The sequence below is a fragment of the Phalangium opilio genome, unplaced genomic scaffold (genome assembly GCF_054372755.1).
Source record: "Phalangium opilio isolate 3A_F unplaced genomic scaffold, DU_Popi_V2 ptg000089l_1, whole genome shotgun sequence".
NCBI lineage: Eukaryota > Metazoa > Arthropoda > Arachnida > Opiliones > Phalangiidae > Phalangium > Phalangium opilio.
The window spans coordinates 6751566-6773473 of NW_028324194.1; the positions used below are offsets into that span (position 1 = coordinate 6751566).

General features: G+C 36.5%; 3 protein-coding genes across 10 annotated transcripts; 2 read left to right on the top strand and 1 right to left on the bottom strand.

Moving 5' to 3' along the window:
- The first annotated feature begins 849 nt into the window (after window positions 1-849).
- Window positions 850-5137, top strand: LOC149647258 (uncharacterized). The gene is made up of 5 exons (XM_089849614.1): window positions 850-922; window positions 2198-2379; window positions 2866-3166; window positions 3901-4049; window positions 4729-5137. Exons 1-5 carry the CDS (start codon window positions 850-852, stop codon window positions 5071-5073), a joined length of 1050 nt encoding a protein of 349 aa, XP_089705740.1. The 3' UTR covers window positions 5074-5137.
- A 540-nt stretch (window positions 5138-5677) lies between these two features.
- Window positions 5678-21027, bottom strand: LOC149647259 (putative glutamate receptor). Of its 2 annotated transcripts, XM_089850140.1 has the most exons (8): window positions 20098-21027; window positions 18717-18817; window positions 18557-18644; window positions 18034-18195; window positions 9310-9466; window positions 8326-8464; window positions 7139-7419; window positions 5678-6406 (listed from the first exon to the last, which is right to left on the bottom strand). In XM_089850140.1, exons 1-6 carry the CDS (start codon window positions 20119-20121, stop codon window positions 8457-8459), a joined length of 540 nt encoding a protein of 179 aa, XP_089706266.1. In that variant the 5' UTR covers window positions 20122-21027; the 3' UTR covers window positions 5678-6406; window positions 7139-7419; window positions 8326-8456. The 2 variants fall into 2 exon arrangements, with proteins under 2 accessions (XP_089706266.1, XP_089706265.1); XM_089850139.1 differs by lacking the exons at window positions 9310-9466; window positions 18034-18195; window positions 18557-18644; window positions 18717-18817; window positions 20098-21027 and adding an exon at window positions 8705-8988 and having other exon boundaries at window positions 8326-8549.
- On the top strand, window positions 10781-17539 carry LOC149647260 (uncharacterized). 7 transcript variants are annotated; one of them, XM_089850134.1, is made up of 9 exons: window positions 10781-11082; window positions 11146-12657; window positions 15276-15661; window positions 15746-15961; window positions 16194-16372; window positions 16444-16669; window positions 16750-16866; window positions 16946-17047; window positions 17193-17539. In XM_089850134.1, the coding sequence occupies exons 2-9, from the start codon at window positions 11739-11741 to the stop codon at window positions 17520-17522; spliced, it is 2475 nt and encodes an 824-aa protein (XP_089706260.1). In that variant the 5' UTR covers window positions 10781-11082; window positions 11146-11738; the 3' UTR covers window positions 17523-17539. The 7 variants fall into 7 exon arrangements, with proteins under 7 accessions (XP_089706260.1, XP_089706264.1, XP_089706263.1 ...); XM_089850138.1 differs by having other exon boundaries at window positions 11146-12003; XM_089850137.1 differs by lacking the exons at window positions 15276-15661; window positions 15746-15961; window positions 16194-16372; ... (2 more) ...; window positions 16946-17047; window positions 17193-17539 and having other exon boundaries at window positions 11146-12003; window positions 12376-15067.
- Window positions 21028-21908: the final 881 nt, after the last annotated feature.

Sequence of the window (21908 nt, forward strand, 5' to 3'; positions counted from 1 at the left end):
AAAAGTAGTTTTATGAAGTGTTTTGTAAGACCATCCTAATTTTGATTATGTATTTCTATAAATAATTTTATCGGTTTAGTCGCATTTTTACTTTAAATTTAATTTTAATTTGCTTTAATATATTGTGGGATGTCGCCTTTCTATTATTTTCTCTGCAACTTTTATTTTAATTGGCAATAAACGCTAATTCATATTCATTTATGTTTTTTCAAAGGCTTATCTTATAATAAGCAGACGCCGTTTAATTTTCTGAAAAATTCTGAGAGTTATTAGCGTTTTCCTTTGTGTCCTCGCGGAGCGCTCCCATGGAGGAATAAAACTAGGAGATCCTATTCTTCAAAAACAGTCTTTAACGAAGCTGGAAACTACTACTACCATTTTTATTGCTCCTTGGGAGCGCTCCGCGAGGACCCAAAGGAAAACGCTATAAGCCGGGTTAGCAAAAATCTGTAGCAAAAAAAATTAGGTAAACTAGTATCACCCTGATGTATCACGCGTACAAAGTGCACGAAAATTATCATCTTGTTTCCTTCACTCAAAAAGCCCGCGAAATTTAAACTACCTTTCTTTCCTCTCTCTCCTCTCCCTCTTCCCCCTCTCACTTATATGCCAGGCAGTTCTCTCTCTACGTCGCGAGCTTGCATTCGTTTCTCTCCGTGTACGCGTCCGGCACAGGGACAGGGACAGGCGCTTGGGCCCTTTCTTAAATTTGACCGGAATTAAAATTCCGTGTAAAATTAATGAAATACGTAATATCGTAACAAGTTGGGTATTTCAAAGTTTTACCCCCCCCCCCCAGTTCACCAATTTATATTCCTTGACTGTATGTGCATCTTTAATTGCTAGTTAATGATAAGCTACTCTCGTTTATATAATAATTATGAATTAGTCAAGCGTCATAAAAAGGATTATAACGAACTAGGTTTGCATTACGCAAAGTTATCAATACTTCCATTGTCTCAGCATCATTGCCTATTTTTGTTCATACTAGCATACGTTTATAAGATATGTTCCATAAGTGTGACACTTCCTATACTATTCGTAATATTAGAGACTTACAGCTCGAGCTAGTTCGAGAACGACAAGCGAGAATTGAAGTCCTACACTCGGTGGTTAATTTTTCAGGGCTTCCATCTTCCTATTTAGTCAGCATTACTTTGACAGCACCTCACCAGGCGTCGCTTTACCTCGAATCTATGACCTACCTCACTTCATGACAAGCTCTCAGTAACCAGTCACTAGCTTATGAAACATATCTTTGAACTTAGTGTGAATGATCTCAAGAAAGGAAAGCAGGGAGCATACCCATAGGAATGGAAGCTAGAGCCCGGCCGTCATGACTTTTTATGTATGGTGATCTACTTGAGGTTACGTTTCTGAGTTCGAGTGATGAAAACAAAATTCGTTTTGGTCTCGCACGGAACCCATAAACCCACTTTAAGAGGACAGATACGAAATTTTTATCAAGGGTCAAGTGAATTAAAATCACTGAAAAAGAGGCCTTAAAGGGTATGAGAAGCTTCGTTTGAAAAACCTCTGATTTATATAGCAAAAGATAGAATTAATTACTGTGAATTCAAAAATATCAAGCTTTTAATTCTCCGATTTCTAGTTATCTGGCAATATGCATTTGAAAATGCTTCATATGAAATTATTTAAAATCCACTTTTTAAGAAAGGCTACAACGTTTTCTTGTTTTTGACGTCACACACGCGAGATGGTGCCACTCTCTCCGCTATCAAAGCATGGACAGAACTCGCGCTCGCGCGTATAGGATTCCCGCGCTTTTTTCCTCAACGTCATAGTGATGTCATAAACCAGACGAACAAGCTGACAAGACAAAATGATTTATATATCGAAACTGAGTTTTCGCGATTTTCCAATGGATTTTAAAAATAGAAACTTTGGTTCAATTATATTAAAAACTTTATATTTTGAAAGTAGAGACTTGAAAGTGTAATATAATACCATAAGCCTATAAATTTTGTAGGTGGGGTTTTATAGGCTTATGATAATACCACTTTCGTGCTAAAATATGATATGAAATTGTAAATTCCCATACCCTTTAAGGATATGCGACAATCACTAGGGCTTTCATTAACTTTCCCGATGCCAAAATACTTTCTGTTATTCCTTTTCGGCTTTGGTGGAAATTGTAGTTGGAAATCTATACTTTATCTTTTTGACCATTTTTGAGTAACAGAACAGCAAGAAATTATCATTGACGCCGATTTCGCTCTTGACGATAGTTTGGCTCTTGTGCTCCTGTCCTTAGTACCTCATATTCAAATCAAGGCCCTGACGGTCGTATTTGGAATTTCCTCTGCGAGTGTAAGTGGAGCAAACGCACTGCGAACAGCCAATTTTCTTAATTTGAAGGCAAGTTTGAAAGTATTTTCTTAAAATTATATCCAAGAGATCATTCATTAAAGGAAATATTCAGGTAGCATAACATTATACCTTAAAAGAACGGCACTTTTCTAAATATAAGAGGAATTAAATATTAATATAAATAACTTATCTCTTATTAAAAATAATTAAAATTTAATTACTCTTTTAAAAACGAGGACTACTGCGCCATCCGCCATTGGTTTAGTGGCGTCTGCTAAACCGAACTTCTTACCCCTACCTCACTCAGCCTGAAAAAATTCAACCAATCCCTTTAGCAAACGCCACTAAAGCAATGGTGGCGTAGTAATCCCCGTTTTTAAGACTAATTAAATGGTAATTATTTTGTAATAAGAGATCATTTATTCAATTTTAAATATTTAATTCCTTCTATATTTTGAAAAAGGCCGTTCTTTTAAGGTATAACGTTACGTAACACTTTTTCCTTTAATTTGATACGCTCCCGATCGCCATTAGGTTCCAGTATTTTATGGTGCTGAAACCGCTATTGAACCCCCGTTTCAAGAAGTGCCACGTTTTGACCTTTATGGAGTGGACGGTATTGGCGGATCATCGGCCATTTACCCAATTGGTAATTATACCTACGATACGTCTATGAAGGCTCACGAAGCCATGGTCAAAATGGCCAACGACAATCCTGGAAAATTGACCATACTTGCTTTCGGACCTCTAACAAATTTGGGTTTGGCAATGCGCAACGATCCCGAATTTTTGAAAAAAATTAAAAATGTATTCGTTTTGGGTGGTAATATTTACGGTAGGTTCTATCTTAATACTCTTGCTGTAGTATTTTCGTACACTTAAGTTAAGTAACAACATAAGTTTATAAGATATGTTCCATAAGTATGACAATCTATACTTCGTAATGCTAGAGACACTGAGCGCTAGTTCGAAAACGACAAGCGAGAATTGACTACACTCTGTTTTGCAATCCATCTTTCAACTTAGTCTGCATTACTAAGACTTTGATAGCGTCTCACCAGGAGTCGCTTTCCGAGAGTCTGTGACGTTTAACCTACGTCACTTCACTCGGTTTTGCAGTAAATCTTCTTATTTAGTCTGCATCGCCAAGCCTTTGACAGCGCCTTACCAGGCGTCGCTTTACGAGAGTAAGTTTCACTGTGTCACTTCATAACAAGCTCTCAGTAATCAGTGACAAACTTACCGAACATATCTTATAAACTTATGGTAACAACAATTACAATACGCATTTCACGCAATTGAAGTTAAGTTTGGGAACAAAACATGATTTCCGCAGACCACTTAACTGCTATTTCTCAAAATTTGAATGCAATGGGTATATAAACACCGTCGAATAATGTATTTTTAGAGTTACCTCTACATTAATAGCGCATTTATCGTTATTATGTCACTTAAGTTTGTATTAATATTGCTAAGAACCATATAGAATTATTGTGAAAATAGTTTTCATCAATAATTTTATTCGACCAAAAATGATGTATAAACACCTAATAACGTTTTTGTCATTAGGTCGAGGGAATGTTTTTGACGACAGGCCATCCGGAGCCGAGTTTAACTTCGCAAGTGACCCCAAAGCAGCCGAAGTTGTATTATTGAGGAACCCGTTCATGACTGAAATTTATCCTTGGGAAACTTGTCTGAATAATGGAATACCGTTCGTACGTATGCATGCATGCGCATTTCATATTTGAACTTTTAACAATGGTAAACAGAGCACGTCATTGTGAATTGTAACGCAAAGAAATAGATATAACCAAAAGTGAGGCACTGTAGTGAATGAAGGTCATCCCTAGGATCTACTTGCATGTTTGTGACGCACTCCAAGTTTCACTTTCACCCTACCTCCTTCTTTGCTCAGCCAATCAGAACTATCCTTTAATTTGTGTCAGACCAAAATAGCCACTTCGACTTTAGGTGTATTTTTAGGATAGAATAGTTTTGGTCCTTGCAGACTATCGTTACAAAGTGAATTACACGATTGTATGCTTTGTCACTTTGTCTAATTTTTATTTGCCCTTGATAATACATAAGTTCATAAGATATGTACCCATAAGTATGACACTACCTATACTTCGTAATGCTCGAGACTTACAGCTCGAACTAGTTCGAGAACGACAAGCGAGAATTGAAGTCCTATACACTCGGTGGTTAATTTTGCAGGACTTCCATCTTCCTATTTAGTCTGCATTACTAAGCCTTTGACAGCGCCTGACCAAGCGTCGCTTTACCTCGAATCTATTACCTACATCACTTCATGACAAGCTCTCATCAGTAGCCAGTGACAAACTTACGGAACATATCTTACGAACTTATGGTATCACTTTATTAAATCTTTAGGACGTATATGATGAAGTCATAAAGTCTAAAACGAGATACGGCAAGATATTTAAGGATTACACTCGCCAAGGGGCAGAGGCCTTTCGAGCATTGAATACGGATGGTGTATCATTTTGTGACTTATTGGCCGCCTTCGCCTTCGCTTACCCTAAACAAATAATTGGCACCATGAGCAAATTTAACGCCACAGTTGAGACCAAAGGTATTTACACTAACGGAATGATGGTCCTGCAAGAAGTCCCCATCGATAAGGACAATAATGTCAAAACCATTGACACTGTTGACGTGAAAGAACAACAAGCTCTTTTGGAGTATTATTTTATACAATACCAGGATGTTATATAAATGTCCAAAAATAGTATTCTACCCGGTCATATAAATGCATATTTTGACCTCAATTTCTCGCACACTTATTTCCACTGTATGCTTAATCATCCTTTATTATACGCGAGATTATAATACATAAACTATTCCATCCAATCGTTAACGCTCTAAATACATGCTGACCTAAATATTATAATAAATCTTTAAAGGAATAGCGACGTGATTTAAAAATTATCTCAAATCTAAAGAAAACCTTACTTTTTTGAGAGTTTAAACTCTTCTGATTCCAAAAATATGCTGGAATAATATTTAATTATGAGGGAAAACACAGAAAAAACACTTTGAAAACTTGAAATTTGGGGGACAAAGGCAAATTTGCGGAGAAGATTTTTGGCGGGTTTTTCACCTTGCTACGTCATTCACGGCATCTCGCGGAAAAGCCAAGCGCGAGACTCCCGAGTTTACTAATGCGGCGCGCGCGCGAATCTGAATAAATTAGGCTTAACACTTAGGCTGAGACACTTATAGGCGTCACGTGCCAAGCGCGCGCGCCCGAGACTCCCGAGTCTACTAATGCTGCGCGCGCGCGCGAGCAAAGAAAATATAGAACTATCGTCTGCGCGCGAATCTGAATAAATTAGGCTTAACGCTGCGCGGCGACACTAACAGGCGCGTCACGTGAGCGACATCTAGAGTGAAAATTTCTCCTTACTACGTCATCAAACGAAAGAAAATCTCAACTAGGCCTTTTCCAAACACAAAACTTTGATTGCAATTTAATAAATTGCTACGAAACCAAATAAAAAAGTAAACATATCATAATAAACTAGATTTTTCAAGGATTTTTTTCGCATTTTAAGTTTGTGGGTGACGAAAATTATGTCACTAACACTTTAAATGAAAAAGAAACATGTAATCGAATAGACGTTTTCACGAAACTTTGAAAAATAATTAATAATTGTGAATATTTTAAGGGTTTTGATTATAATCTCTTTGTTTAGTTCACCCACGAAAAGGCTTGAGACGTTCAAATTTGGCTTATTCTACAGACAATGCATTTGGGCTTGTTTTCATCTGTACAAGAAACACGAAAATAATACATTCTCATGCACAATACCATTAACCGTAACAACGTAAGTTGCTGCATTAGAGTAAACCGCGTATAGTTTCAAAAAGTATGAAAAATATGGATATCGATAAACCGCTGAACCAAAGTCGAAAACCAAGCGCTATGTCTCGAAGGTTTAATGGTTTGTTTCCTTCTCCTACGGATGTTGTATCTTCGCAACTGATCTGAATACTTGGACCTTGCCAAGCCTTTTTCATCAAGGCTGTGTCAACGTACCTTTGAATTCTGTTGAATTTGTCAGGTGTTACTTAATTATTAATTATTAATTAAGTATAGTTAATCATCGTAGTTAACGATCGTAACCACTCAAGTTCATTGTTGCATAATGGATATGTATAATTATAAATATGAATGTATTATGGATTTCCATCTCTTACCTTACTTTTCCTATCAGCAGAAAAAAATTAGACTTCCAACCCACCCAACCTTATGAGGGATAGGAAAATTCATTGCGCATGGGCGAAATTTCAAACTCGCCACATAGGATTCTCCCAATATCTCCAACAACCTTGGGATTCTCCAGAGAGCTATATTTCCTCAAGAAGGATGTGTAAGAGAGGAGACTCGTTCTATAAAGAGGGGAGGTAAACAAAAACGAGGCAGATACCGCATACAGAGGCGCGCAACTTCAACGCGCAAGCCGTCGGTAAAACAAGCTCATGAAGCTAGAGCAAGGGGGCTTGAACGCAAGGTGGTAGCGGTAACTATGGTAACCAGGGAACGGCACAGTAACGTTTTAAGAACGGGGGAACAACGTGCATTTTGTCTGACTCAGAGTCTTCCCTCCCATACATTCTCCTTGAGTCCCTTTAGCCCACGAGAGTGTATCGCGTATTTGGTGGCCAGCTTTTTGGCCTTGTTTTGAATCCATAATTCGTAGCGTTTATACATATCCATGTTTGCCTGCATGCGTATATCATTTGTTCCTCGCCTTCTTAACTATTTCGGATCTTTTACCTCAGATTTAAGTTTTCTCTGAAGTTTGATGATAGTTTCCTATTAACGACTAAGGCTATAAGAACTTTAAGAAAATTTTCTTTCGCAACATAAAATTTTGAATCATTAGTGCAAAAAGCGTTCATAATTTCAGCAATTCTTTCTTCGCTTGAAATGACAACCAATTTTCGTTTTAGAACGTCTTCGATGTGACTTTGTGAACTCATGGTTTGGACAGGGATTTCTCCCTTTCGTTTAATGATCTGTTGCCAAACTTCTCCTGTTGTCGCGTCTTTTGAACTCTGAAATGTCGGTGGTTTTGGAGATCAAATTTAAAATGTTGAGATTTTAAGATTTCCAGGCAAAAATTTAAAATTGGCTTCAGAGACAAAATTAACGTAATATTTTGCTCAGAAACGTCTAGGCCTAGTGGAAATTCATAAAGTCATTATTCGGCCTACAGATAATTGTTTATTGTAACTGTTACTAGGAGTCTAGTGACCATATAGAAAATAAACAAGAGAAAATAGAAGAGAGTATTAATATACTATAGGAGGTTAGGTATTATGTTTTTGAAAAGCCGCTCCTCGTCCGCCGCCTCTAAGCCCGTAGTCTGTATGCTTTGCGGGAACAATAATCTAAAAGCTGTGAAGAGGCTATCCTGGGATAGGGGGTCGTGAGGCTAGAGCGGTAGAAATCTAACCCCTCAAAAGAGGTGTGGCATGTGCATACAGAAGTATTATACTCTCTTGTATTTGCTCTTGATATAAAATCATATTTTCAACAAACATTTCGGTCCTTAATTGAAAAAGAATTACATCATTGTGTCAGATCATGGATAGATTTAATTTTTGAAGTAGGAATGGAGAACAGAGTAATCTGGGCACGCGTCAAAGTCCCGGACCCCCTTCCCCGGGACGGGGGGGGGGGTGTGAAAGAAGAGGCGGGTCATAGCGATAGAGGTAAAAAGGAATTACGTATTTTTCGCCGTCCCCGTCAGCAACGTCATCAAAACGTACTTTAAATGAGCCAATAAGATAATTTAAACTTTTCGTTGCGTGTTCGAGAGAGGGGTTTTATACTGGGCTATGAGTCGGACTGAAGTAATTACTAACCGTTCTCCATTCCTACTTATAAAATTAAATCTATCCCTGGTCAGATATTACAAACTTAGTAGTAAGATTGTAAAAAAATTTATATAATTTTACCTGAATATAACGGGCGATAAATGATCCTTTTCTGACCAACGGTCGAATTTCCTTATATTTAATAATATCGGTAAGTTTATCAATTTTGTGGTCGTCACTTGTTACTGCTAAACGTGATACGATTGAACTGCTTACAACGCTGACAAATAAAACAAAGCCAAACATCCAAGTAAATAAGAGTAACCGTCGTCCGAGTGTACGCGCTCTCTTTGTAAGTGGTATTGCTAAAATACAAAATGTACTAGTATATTAACAAGTTGGGAAACCGAAATAAACCTCTCCGAGTCAAGGAGAAGGCTATCTACCCAATTAAGAGGTTTTTCTTAAATAATTAAATAAATATAATTGATATTAATTATTTTAAACGTCTGTAATTTACCTTATACATGCAGCTATTGTTTCCGTTTGAATTCTAGCGAACACCGTTTTTCACAACTTTTGTAAATTTAGGGTATATAAGGCGATTGATTGACAGTAAATGATAAGAAATGCCGTAATTGCGTGAATCATTAGTTGAAGCCTTGCCATTTTAAGATTACACGTTTTTCGTAACCCTAGTGGATCTCCGCTTACATCTTAACCCTAACGATGGTAACGGAGTAGAAGCCAATATTGTTTTCTGTGAACTGCAAACGCGGTCTGGATATTGCATATACCACGTGGTATATGCAATATCCGGACCGCGTTTGCTATACGATTTGCCAACTGCGAACGAGGTGACAAACACAGACATAGACGACCATTGTAATACCTCTCCATGGCGTCATGGTCACTCGGAAAGGTAATTATATAGCTTTGTAAAGAACTGAATACATTCAAATAAAAATCCATTAAGTATTTTGGGTGAAATCCTTTATCAGAATTTAACGTAGGCCCACTTTCTTGAGAGAATTTAAGGGGTATATGTTAGGCCTAATCCATAATTTATTTCCCAATGAAATATTATTGGGATGTAATTTGACAAAGAAGAAAGTTATTTTTAACCTTTTAAAATGAAGACGTTAGAAAAAGCAAATATGTATTTCCACCATCTGAATCGTTGTAACTTTGTTTTGGTTTTATTTAAAGCATTTTCAATATTGTCCGTATAATAGAAAATCATCGAAACAAGAGCCAATAAACTGAATGCTATCAGCCAAACCTATTAAAATAAGAAAAATACATCATGGTTTTATCTGAATATTAGTACAGCTGGAATATTTGTGTTAGTTCCCTGAGAATAGCGCGCACATTACAAACTTATCACTGTTTTAGTCAAGTATTAGTTGAAATAAAACTACTACACTGCAAAATTAAAATTCACTTTGACATCAGTTTTGAACATATGAAGATCATTTTTGGTGAACCAAAGGTGATCTTGAAACGTTCGTGAGTGCTCTATAAACGTTAAAATACAATCTAATATTTTTAGAAAGTGATCTTTATGTGAAGGTTGGTGATCCTTAAGCGTCCTTTAGCAGTCACACATAAAGGTATGCGCTTGAACACTGACAGATCACTTCCTACATTAATTTTTGTACCCTTTATAACAGTTAGAGATCAGCAAATCCCGTGTCTTGAGATCACTGTTAGTGATCTCAAGGCACATTATAATTAGTTCTCCCTGCAGTAAACCCATTCGCGTTTATCTGAGAAAGAGGCAGCGTGTAAATTTTATAATTGGCCGCAGAGTAGAATTTATGTTTTGAATTTTTATTTCCGTTATGTTAAATACTTTCGGTTTTTCTGCATTAATAGTAAAAATCAGAAGTACATTTAATTCTGGTATAATCAGGAATTCGGTATAATTTATATTAATTTGAAGGGCGTTGCAAAATTTTTCTGGCAAGAATACAGCAGCATTATCTGTTTCTAAGTTCGGTCTGTTATTTCCTTTTCGTGATGTTCGATGTGAGAGTGACGTCATGTAAATACTACAGATTCGCGTTTCCTCGCTAATGCCTTTTTATTTATTTATTTATTTATTTATTTATTTAATTATTTTATTTATTTATTTATTGGCTGGGTGCTATTTTTTGCCACCATATGGAGTAGTATTTTTGGAAGTTAGGCATATTTAATTATCACTCCATTAAAATTACTCCACGCAAAAATACCAATGGAAAACGGCCCAAGAAGCAAAACCCTCCCAACTCTTTTGCGACAAAAAGCTGTTTTTTTTTAAGAATTTTAAAGGGGTCGGACATTGCCTATAGCGATATATGTACCGCAACTAAATATCAACTTAAAAAGACGAATATTACAATATGTTTTCACCCTTTTTTATGGTGACTGACTGACACTAATAAATATACAGAAAAACGCTATCGTTGGAGCGTTAAGGCTGCAAATTTCTTCGATTTAAATCATAAATGTCCAACCTCTCTTTTTTGCAGTATAAGATCTCTTTATTGTAAAGATACCAGACCCAGTTTTTACTCAAATAGTGGAAATTTTGTAAGGGCGTGGTCTTAAAAGCACCTGTGGAGTGTGGACTATAGGGAAGCGGCAGCTCCCTGCCTTTGGCTTTATTAGCGTCTATAGGAAGATAACATGGAGTGCCAACTCCCTATAGGGGTTAAGAAAAAACTCTTTTTGTTCTCGGAAGCGCCTAGGACTCTAGGAATAGGGTAAAGGGGACATCATTTTCGGTGATTTATTGCTCGGAACGGTACAGTCGTCCGCGCGGTGGCCAAGGCCATTATTTCAGTATTTTTTATTAGGCTTAGTCTCTTAGAAGATTTGAGGAAGCACAGCAAGCATTTCCGTTCTGGATATGTGAGATTAATAATTATAATAATAATAAGGTGATAAAGTTCTAACTATTTGGTATTTAATTAGTTATAATTGTATAACGACGGCGATTGTTAAGTTAGTGTGATCATAAAAGACTTTCTCCGTGTTGGAGTAAGCCTCGTCCGCTGCCCAGTATCTCAGTATTTTTTGATTATACTTAGAAGATTTCATCTTCGTCCTTAATTGTTAATAAAAACGTTTTGTGGAAACAGCCGTGCAACTCGAATATTTCATTTCGGGGTAAGTAATTCATTTATTAAATAAAAACCAACCACGTGTGGCACGCCGCCATTCTCCTTATGCCAAGAGCCACCGCTAGAGGCAGTGCGTATTGGCTGGCCTCCCGCGTGTTGTGAATTCTAGTTCAGCATGGCGTTTGGTTTTTTGACCCAAGGGGTTGTTACCGAGAATGACGGCTTGCTCCATGCGGTTGGTTTTGAATTCGTCTATTGTTAATAATAAGGTTATAAAGTTCTAAATATTTGTTATTTAGTTATGATTGTAACGACGGCATGCATACCTTAAACAATAAATTTTAAGAGCAATGCCGCGTCGATAAGTTATGGTGTAATGAATAAAAATTAATTAATTAGCCTAGTTATTTTTTGAAGGCCAAAAGTTTTGTAGTGGCGTTAAAAATGCCTGGAAATCGTGACAAATTTGCTTGCCAAATGTGTAGTTTCAGAACGGTTAGTGTAGCAAAATTAAATCAACATACAATTAAGCAACATAAGAATGAAAGCATGTTTAGTATTTCCTGTAGAGTTTGTCCTTATAAAACAAACAGTTATGGAGCTTTTAAGGTGCATTGCCGTCGTTATCACCGAAATATTTTGGATATTAATCATGTGGACGAAGCTGTGCCTGAAATGGCAGCTGAGGATGAAATGGAACTTGATGATGGTAATTACTCTGACCATTCAAATGAGAGTCCACCTAATAGACCTAATCCTAACCCAATAATTGACGAGGATTTAAATCCAGGTTCTAAGTCCAAATCCATACAAGCGTCATTGGCTTATTTTTTCTTGAGATTAGAAGGCAAACACGGGCTTAGCAAAAATGTTATTAACAGCATAGCTCAAGAAATTCTACAATTATTTAATGACATTTCGGAAAATTTAAGAGATGAGATTTCTCGAGTTATGGAAAGCGTAGATAACAAAGATATTAAGGATAGCAAATTTGATGCATTATTTGACTTTTCAACCACATTAAACAGAATGTTATATGATGCTGGTAGACAAAAATATTTTAGGGAAAATTTCCATTTAGGAGATGTGATGCCTTTGTATCTTGGCACGAGAAGGACTAAGGTTAAAGGGAGATTTGTACCTAAGAATGTTTATGCGTACTGCGTTCCTTTCTTGAATAGTATCAAAGCTTTACTAAGAACTCCTGATGTTAAATTTTGGGTTGAAAATTCTCACGACAGTGATTCAACCGTTATGAAAGATTGGTGCGATGGTTTATATTACAAAGAGAACGCTATTTCAAGGTCAAATTGCCTCCAAACTGTACTTCATGTCGATGATATTGAAACAGTTAACCCCATAGGTGTTCATAGGAAAACTCATAAGTTGACAATTTTTTCTTACGAGCTTGCGAATATACCTCCCCAGTTCAGGTCTAAATTGCACACTAAGCAACTCTTAGCTATTGTAAAGTCTGCGGATGCTAAGGAATTTGGTCTGAAACTAGTGCTTTCCGATTTTATTGAAAGCATGAACAATTTAGCCACTGGTATTGATTTGCTTGAAGATGGAAACGTTTTTACTGGAATGATTGTTGGTACGCCTGCAGACACTCCAGCATCAAACCAATTATGGGGTTTCAAAGAGGGAGTTGCCTTTGCTAAGAAATGCTGTCGAACTTGTCTAGGCGAGAGACCTGATATTTTTGAAAATTTCCGAGAGACTGATTTTCAGCGGCGGGAAACTGGTGATCACCTAGAAATGTGCGAAATTCTTTCTGAGTGTGAAACTGAAGCTGCTAGAAAGCACTGGAGTAAAGAATATGGGATCAATAGTCTCTCCCCCCTATTTTCAATTAAAAATGTGTCATTAGAGCTAGCCGTCCACGATCCAATGCATGTGCTTTTAGAAGGAATAGTGTTAGTCACATTGAAAGTTATGCTTGCTAATTTCGTTAATGAGGAGAGTTTTTTTGATATAGCTTGGTTGAACGCCCAAATTGAGAGATATGATTACTCCTATCTAGAGAAAAAGAATAAACCCACTAGAATAGAATCTTCAAACTTGTCGCATGAAGGGCACATATCGCTCTCGGCATCTGCAGTTTTAACTATTCTAGAAGTACTACCGTTTATTTTAGCATCTAAAGTAGCACCTGACAACCCGAAATTAAAAAATTTTGTGTTATTGGCGAAAATAACTTTTTTGAGTACATCCCCTTATTGTTTAGAGGAGAGTGCCGAACAATTAGAAAATGCCATTCAGCTTTATAATGAGACATTTTTGATCGAATATCCAAATATTAACCTAAAACCAAAGTTTCACTACCTTGTACATTTTCCTAAACAAATGAGGCTTTTCGGTCCATTAAGACACCAGTGGTGTATGAGATTTGAAGCGCATTTTAACGTTTTTAAAGGTCGAAAGTGGGGTTCTTTTAAAAACATTGCTCTTAGCATGAGTCGCTTTCATCTCTTGCGAAACTGTTTCTTTCAAAACAGTGTAAGTGGGGCTCCAAATAAAAATTTTTTGTACGGCTCTGATGAGGTAAACATAGATAGTGTAATTCTGCTCGGTGATCTCAGTGATGAAATTAGACATCTGATAACTCCTTTCTTGGATGTTGATGATTTACAAATTTATGTTATAAAAGAATTTGGGGTTCATGGTCATGTTTATAAACCAGGAACAGCACTGTCCTTGTCCTCTCTAACTAGCGAGATAAGAGAATTTGCTGTAATTCATGGTATAGTTGCAACGAAAAGAAAACAATTATTCATTGGCAAATCAACACAAGTCATTGGTTATCAGTCTCATTTACATGCTTATGAAGTAAGAGTAAATGATGATGAAATTGTTATACAAAGAGATCAATTAGAAAATCCATGGCCACTAACCCTTAGAGTACTAAATTTTAAGCATTTTATAGTAGATAAATATTCATGTTTAATTGAATAAATCTATCAACATTTTAAGCGGCAATCAAAAGTAAAATTAAAGGGATAATGAAATAGAAAAACAAATTTTTCATTTATTTAGGGTGTTAAAATACGCTTAAAAACATCAATGTAATTTATCAAAACTTTCTCTTTAATTCGTAATCAATTTTGAAAGTTGTGATTTCAGCTCACTAAGCCTAATTCAATTTTGCTACAAATTCTTAAGGTGTAAATTTCTTTAAAAGAAAGGAATGTACTTAAGTCAATGACCTGAACTCACTCTTTTCTCCGGTCAAATCCCGCTTCAACGATGGTCAAACTCAATTTCAGCGTTATTATTGGAATCAATTTATGCAATCCGATTAAATCTTGCTCCAAATATAGGTTTCTAAAGGATATCCAACCCTTTTGTAAAGCTAAAAACAACTTTATAAGCTTTAGAAACCTATTTGGAGCAAGATTTAATCAGATTTCATAAATTAAGTAAAATAATAGCGCTGAAATTGAGTTTAACGAGCGTTGAAGCAGGCTAAACCTTGACCGGAGAAAAGAGTGAGTTCAAGTCATTTTTGTCGCCCCCCTGATTGGCCACAGCAAATTCCTTTTTTTTATGCAATACATTTTGTATCAAAGTTTGGCTTAGTGAGCTAAAATCACAACTTTAAAAATTTATAATAAATTAACGAGAGTTTTGATAAGTTATAGGGTATTGATGATTTTATGCGTAATTTAACACCCTTAATAAAAAACTTGTTTTTCTATTCCATTATCCCTTTAAAGACTACATTATTACCTTGGCAATTTAGCTCTATTTGCTAGTACCCTGCACCATACCTGGAAATGCTAGATAGCCGAGGCTGTAACCGTGGCGCTTGTAAAGAATGCGTTGGAGAATGCCTTGAGTATGAAAAACCAAGCACGACTGAAAATAATGGGTGTTTGTATTGTGCCTGCCCCCCAACCAAGCATGAGAATGGTAATTCTTATTAATTTGATTCTGGATTATCATTTTTATTTAATTAATCTTCAAAATATTTTACAGCTTCACTGAAAATTGCTACACGTGAAACTGAAAATATAACTATGGAAAAAGTCAACGTTACAAAAGATCTATCTACGAAAAATGACCCTTTAAAAACAGCAAATAAGCAATATAATGATGGAAAACACTCATTTAAGGAAAGTGACGAAGAAACGTCACAGAACACGGAAAAAAGTGTTGAAAATAATCGTCATGATGATCAAACTGAAATTTCAGCTAAAAATAGTCCAGATAAAGGTGAAATTGTTCAACCAAATGAACCAAGTTTTTCCAATGAGGAAAAAAATCCGAAAAAACGTAATATCGACGATGCAAATCACCAGAATGAAGCAGTTTCTGGAGACAGTATTGTTCAAGTGTCAGGGAAATCCGCTACCAGATATTCGGTAAATAAAAATTTCATATAAAATTCATGGAAAGGCTTGTGTTAACATTTTAGATTATAATACTTATTGTTTTTTTAACCAAAGGAATTGGATTTCCCGAAATTTTCGCCTTTGATTTTAAGTGCTTTGGAAACAGGCGTTCTCAACATTAATCATGACTATTGGAGTGCTTTTATCCAAGAATGCAGTGCTCACTATGTACGTGAACCAAATGTGTCGAATCAAATTGTTTACGCCAAAATTGGGATGCAAATGACAGCGCAATATCCGTGTATAAAAGCTCCAGGAACAAAAGCTTGGGTAAACCTAATTATATTGAAAATATCAAGAAAAAATAGAAGCGACACGTGGAATATTTAGACTGCGGGAGAGAAACAAAACTGAATCGCTTCTATTTTTTCCTCTTTATATCAGTCATAACTCATATGAGATTTTAAGTACAAAATTAGTTAGTCTCTTGCGGTTCGTATAACCGTTGGAAAAATACCGAAATAGGCTCAGATTTTTAAAATTTCAATCTAAATAATTTCAGAGTACTTTTACTTCCGCTTTAAGTTTGAGAATGAGAAAAGAAAGATGCAAACTAAAAGTTAATAGTAGAGCAGCTAAAGACCCCAAGGGTTTTCTTAAAATAGCAAATGTTGAAGTAAATGGGGATTTATTATCAAGACCAACTGAACATGCTAGTAAAAAGAGAACCATAAGTCACTGGTATGAAAGAGTCTTTTTTAACTGACATTTATCAGTTACGCTGGTTGTGCAATAAATTTTTTTAATCATAGTTATACAAGAGATAACTTCAAAGGGGACATTCTATCAGGAGAAAAATATGATGAAGCTATAAGTAACATGAAAAAGGAGTATCAAAAGCCAAAAGTTGATTGGGGTTCAATGAGGGCATTGTTGCGTCAAACATTTGCAAATCGGTCTGGATACTTAAAAAGCATGAAAAACCTTGATATGAAGGAATTATTAAGACAGTATCCATGCTTCGAAAATTCTAAAACAGTAAGAATTAAATATAAATCTGCGCTTCCAAATATTTGCTTCATTTCTTTGATTTTTTTTTTACTTTCTATCATCTCTAGCTTTTGATTGAACTTCGTTTAACATTAGGAACAGAATTATATGAAAAATGTTTCAAAAACCTGGATGTGTTTGTGAAAGTTTTGCTTGAAATCACCAAGTCGGATCTCAGCTCAAAGGTGCGTCTTTTGAAAAATCCGATAATTATGTCTAGAGCATATGTCGACTGAATTATTTCTCCCCTCTTTTCGTCTTTAGTTGGACCGTAAGCCATTTGAAGCCTGGCAAATTTTTGAAAATAAGGTTGCGGTGACAAATACTAAAGGACCGAAATCAATCCCAATTATCAAAGAAGTCTCGGTAAGAACAGATTATTTTTCTGAACCCATCATTTAATGGGATAATGGGCAGAAAATTATTGCTTCACGAACTCTTTATCTTAAATTCAAAAGAAAATTTCCTCAAGCTCTAAGTAATACAAATATAAAGATCATGTATATTACAGCCAGAAAAGTTTGAAGAAGAAGCATCTGATATGAGCCATGGGCAAGTAATGGCTCTTGTCAGTTTTGAAGGAAATATTCCGAAGCAAGGTGCTATTGTGGGACTAGGAAACATCGTCCAAATTACGGAAAAATATGTTGAACTGAGAAATATTCTACACTTAATAATTGCATACCATTATGCTTTCGAAATTGACTACCCAAAGCAATTTGTACAGGCAATGGGCCTAATGGGAAAATTTGTTTTGTCTCATAATTTTTATAAGCTTGGTACCAAAGCCATTAAGTTGGAATTAGAAATTTCGAAAATTTGGAAAAATATTGATAAATAAATGGTGTTTAAAATTAAGTCATCTTAATTATTTTAGTCCCATAACCCAAATAATTTTTATAGCGTACCAGAAGCGTTCTTATGTGTGTGAGTGATCTAAAATTAAGACAAATGCGATCTTTGCGGTCACTTGCAGCACACTGTCACATCGCTCTCAGTTGATCACTTAGCAACGTAAAAAGTACACTCTTTTACGCTTCCAGATTGCTATTGATACACTGTCACATCGCTCTCAGTTGATCACTTAGTAACGTAAAAAGAACACTTTTACGCTTCCAGATTGCTATTGATACACATATTATAAGTGATCCCAACACGATCTAGTGATCTCAAATTGAGACAGAATTGACTAATCCGATAGTGATCCTTTTGCGATCTCTTAGTGAAAATTTATTTTGCAGTGTATAGCAAACATCTCTTGTCTCACCAGTGGTAACAGTACCAGAAGATTTGATGAAACTAGACAATAGAAGAGTGGCACTTTTATCCTATTATTAGGTTTATTTACTTACTCCGCGATTGACTGTTTTTATTGAAAAAAATTGCGTTGCTTCGCCTTCTTTGTTTCTGCTAGATAGTACAGTATAATGAGTCGTTGCTAGCAATGATGAAAATTCCCCCACTTCGAAACGTTCACGATTAAGAACAACGGCTTGAAATATAACATCCGTTTCCTTTACAAAAATCAGTTGTTAAAATCCAAATAACTTAAGAATTAACTCTTATTTAATATTAAGTATCAAATTTTACCATAGGTTTATAAAATATGTTCCATAAGTTTGACACTTCCTATACTCGATCGTAATGCTAGAGACTTACAGCTCGAGCTAGTTCGAGAACGACAAGCGAGAATTGAAGTCCTACACTCGGTTAATTTTGCAGTCCATCTTCCTGTATAATCTGCATTACTAAGCCTTTGACAGCGCCTCACCAGGCGAGAATCGATGACCTACGTCACTTCATGACAAGCTCTCAGTAACCAGTGACTATTTATGGAACATATCTTAATTTATGTTATGATTTAAGTGTTTTTACATTTCGAAGCATCATTCCTAAGGCCCCAGTCCAATTGCCATCTTTTTGCGAGCCTGTTTTCCCATCTCGAGATGCCACTAATGTGACGCTTGAATGAATCATACTAATCAGTTGGCTCCATTAATGAATACTAAATACTGAATAGTGTTTAAATACTTACCTCAGGTTCAATGAGTGGACAATGTAGTCATAAAGTTCCCTTAGATAACCGGTAAACACCACTGTTGCATCGAATTTCTTTATTATTATCCAAGGAGGATTCTAGATAATTATGGAAAAGGGGAAAAGTAGGGCTTGAAGTTTGCTGATTCCAAAATTGATTTTGCTTTTCAAAGGAATAGTGGTGTTTTATAAAAAGTAGTACATGATGCTGGCGATACAAACGTTGATTTTTGGTACTTGAGCTAGCATCTGATACTTCATGAGCCTATTCACGGCTTGTTCTCTGTACCACGGTCTAGAAGGTGACCATACACCAGAGAGGGGTCGACACTATTTTGGCATAAAGGAGTTGGGGCTTCTCATATTACACGGCGCGAGCAACTTTCAACGAAGTGTTTTTTCGGTTTTATCTATATGCTTTTGATCTTACCCTAGCTCTTTCACCCTACCAGTTAAAGCAACGTCATAGTGTTATTCTCGATAACCGATTCAGAGCTCCTGGGACTGCGTGAGTGATTAAGAATTCAATTAAAAATGTGGGATAGTTACAGGAGAAAATCAATGCTAAGACCCGAGGTCAAAATATATATAGTTGTAGCTTTGTTGGAAATCAATTACTCCAAGGCTTAGAGTAGATTTATAACAAATCTATAAATTAAGCATTTTAAGTGTTGAACTCCAATGAGCGGATAATCATCTATTACGGATAACTAGTAATCGTTTAGCATTGACAAGGGCAGAAGAGTACATGTCATGAACCAGCTGATTAAACATAGTCGCCTTTCAGTTTGATGATAAGTTTATAAGATATGGCACTACTTCCACTTCATAATGCAAAAGACTTACTGAGAGCTAGTTCGAGAAGGACAAGAGAGAATTGACTACACTCGGTTTTGCAGTCCATCTATCTACTTAGTCTGTGCTAAGCCTTTGACAGTGCCTCACCAGGCGTCGCTTTACGAAAATCTATGACGTTTCACCTACGTCAATTCATGGCACGCTCTCACTGACCAGTGAAAAACTTATGGAACATGTCTTATGAACTTATGTTTATCTCATAAAGCTGTTTTAAGAACCGCTCAACCAACCGATTACGCAACACTTTGCTAAACCGCTGTTGTCAAAAGCCGATATTTTGGGTAATAGCGCTGAATATTTTTTTGAAACATTTTAAGACTTTTTCACTAAGCATTGACTTTTGAATGACAATTTTTATAATGCAATCAACTGCTGAATATAACAAACCCCCAAAAAACCATTAAAACCCAGAAAACCCTATGAAATCAGGTGGGCTGGCCGGCTGGGTTTTTTGTTTTAATAAACCCGGGTTTTTTCGAGCCCTGGTTCTTTGACAAAATGTCTTTCACATAAACACTTACGTTTAAAACAACGAAACGAACCATTCTTAACACACTTTTAAACTTGAGTGTGAAAATAGCGTCAAGTTCTATTCTTGATGAAATAGAAGAAAGTTCACTTTGGGTACATGAAATTTGTTAGAACGTCCATTTTTTGAACTATCGTGATAATAAAACTGACATACTTAAAAGTAAAAGGTGTTGCCTATAACAAAGAGATATACAAAATGAGAGCGATTCCGGTTGCCTTTCAGCTAACGACGAAAAATGTTTAATTCCTCAGGCGATATCCTTGGAAAAATTTAGTCAATAAACCATGGAAGGTGAATTATATAGAGGACTGGAATTAACTAGCCTTAAAGAGTACTTTACTGTCTTTACCCTTGCCGTTCAAGGGAAAAAATTGTCGTCGTCCAGGGTCGTGGGTACCAAACGATCTTTGGAATTTTTCGTGCTTTCCACAACCCTTTACTTCTTATAGAAGCCCCAGCATTATGATACTTCTACGGTGGCCTTTTACAATAATAGACCCTTTCGATGTAATCAGGGATCCATGTAATTTTAAGGTAATCTGGGCCCGCGTCTAAGTTCACGTCCCCCTTATCCGGGACGGGGTTAGGAAAGAAGAGGCGGGTCATAGCGACAGAGGTAAAAAAGAATTGAGTATTTTTCGCCGTCCCCGTCAGCAACGTCATCAAAACGTAGTTTAAGTGAGCCTATAAGATAATTTAATATTTTCGTTACGTGTTGAAGGGAGGGACTCTATACTGGACTATGAGTCGGACTGAAGTAAAGGCTAACCGTTCTCCATTCCTGCTTCTAAAATTACATGGATCCCTGATGTAAGTAAGAGTAAAATGCTGCCTTTCATCTCGCTTTTTGACGCCTGCGCTGTAGTCATTTTGTATCGTGAGAGTTGCGCAGAGACGGCATTGTACAAACCACATTGTATGTCCCGAACACTGGTTTAATACCCCCTCCTTTTGCGTAATTTAACTAAGAGGGAAAGACACAGGGGTAAAACTTTGCCTTCCATCTCACGTTTGGGTTCAGAGAGTGCGCAGAGACGGCTCAGATGGGTCAACCTCCTTGTGTGTCCCGATACTGAGGGTTGCCTACCCCTTTTATACATCGAAAAGGCTTATTGCCTGCTTGGCTATACATTGGTAAAAATTCGCTAACTTTTTCGGCCTCTCTAAACTTCAACGTCCGTGATATAATAGCGAATATGCTGGGAAACCTGTACTAATTACCAGATTTGCGAGAAAAAGAAACATAAATATTGGAACACGCCGAAAGCGTCAACAGTCAATTAGTTTTCGTGGGAAAGAGAAAATTAACGACCCCAAACAGAATGTTCGTGCAAAGAAACCTCTAAAGGCCTTTTCAGACGATAGAACTTTATAACTCATTTAGATGAGTCGACTTGAGTTGAGTAAACTAGTTGGGTCGTGTGAACAGAAGCTGGACAAGTTGAATCACCACCAAATTATAAATTAATCACTGAACAATTTTTGCTGACTCAACATTTTGACCCATCTAGTTGAGTCAAAAAATGTCTCGTCTGAAAAGGCGTTAATAGAACTTGGGTTCAACTTTGACTAGTAATCCGTAGTTCCACTAAAAGAATTTTCCATTAACAGTTTCTTGGTGGTATATTAGTCCAAGTTTTCTGAATTTAAACATGGCTTGGACACGCTTCACCGCAAATAATGAGAAATACCTAGTCGTTCCCAATAGTTGGTCCAAAAAAGCTCGCGAACGCATTAAGGCGGTTGACCACAAGAATCGCTCGAAATATCGCGTTCGCTTAAAGGGACTGTAAAGTTGTC

What these genes read in the sequence shown, in the direction of transcription:
- LOC149647258 (XM_089849614.1), top strand. Translation starts at nt 850, where the DNA reads ATGATAAGCTACTCTCGTTTATATAATAATTATGAATTAGTCAAGCGT. An exon ending in TTTGGGTGGTAATATTTACG is followed by an intron (nt 3,167 to 3,900) that starts GTAGGTTCTATC and finishes TTTTGTCATTAG; the next exon opens with GTCGAGGGAATGTTTTTGAC. An exon ending in TGAATAATGGAATACCGTTC is followed by an intron (nt 4,050 to 4,728) that starts GTACGTATGCAT and finishes TTAAATCTTTAG; the next exon opens with GACGTATATGATGAAGTCAT.
- LOC149647260 (XM_089850133.1), top strand. Translation starts at nt 11,739, where the DNA reads ATGCCTGGAAATCGTGACAAATTTGCTTGCCAAATGTGTAGTTTCAGA.
- LOC149647259 (XM_089850139.1), bottom strand. Translation starts at nt 8,490, where the DNA reads ATGTTTGGCTTTGTTTTATTTGTCAGCGTTGTAAGCAGTTCAATCGTA. An exon ending in TTATCGCCCGTTATATTCAG is followed by an intron (nt 7,420 to 8,325) that starts GTAAAATTATAT and finishes CCGACATTTCAG; the next exon opens with AGTTCAAAAGACGCGACAAC. An exon ending in AGAGAAAACTTAAATCTGAG is followed by an intron (nt 6,407 to 7,138) that starts GTAAAAGATCCG and finishes CAAATTCAACAG; the next exon opens with AATTCAAAGGTACGTTGACA.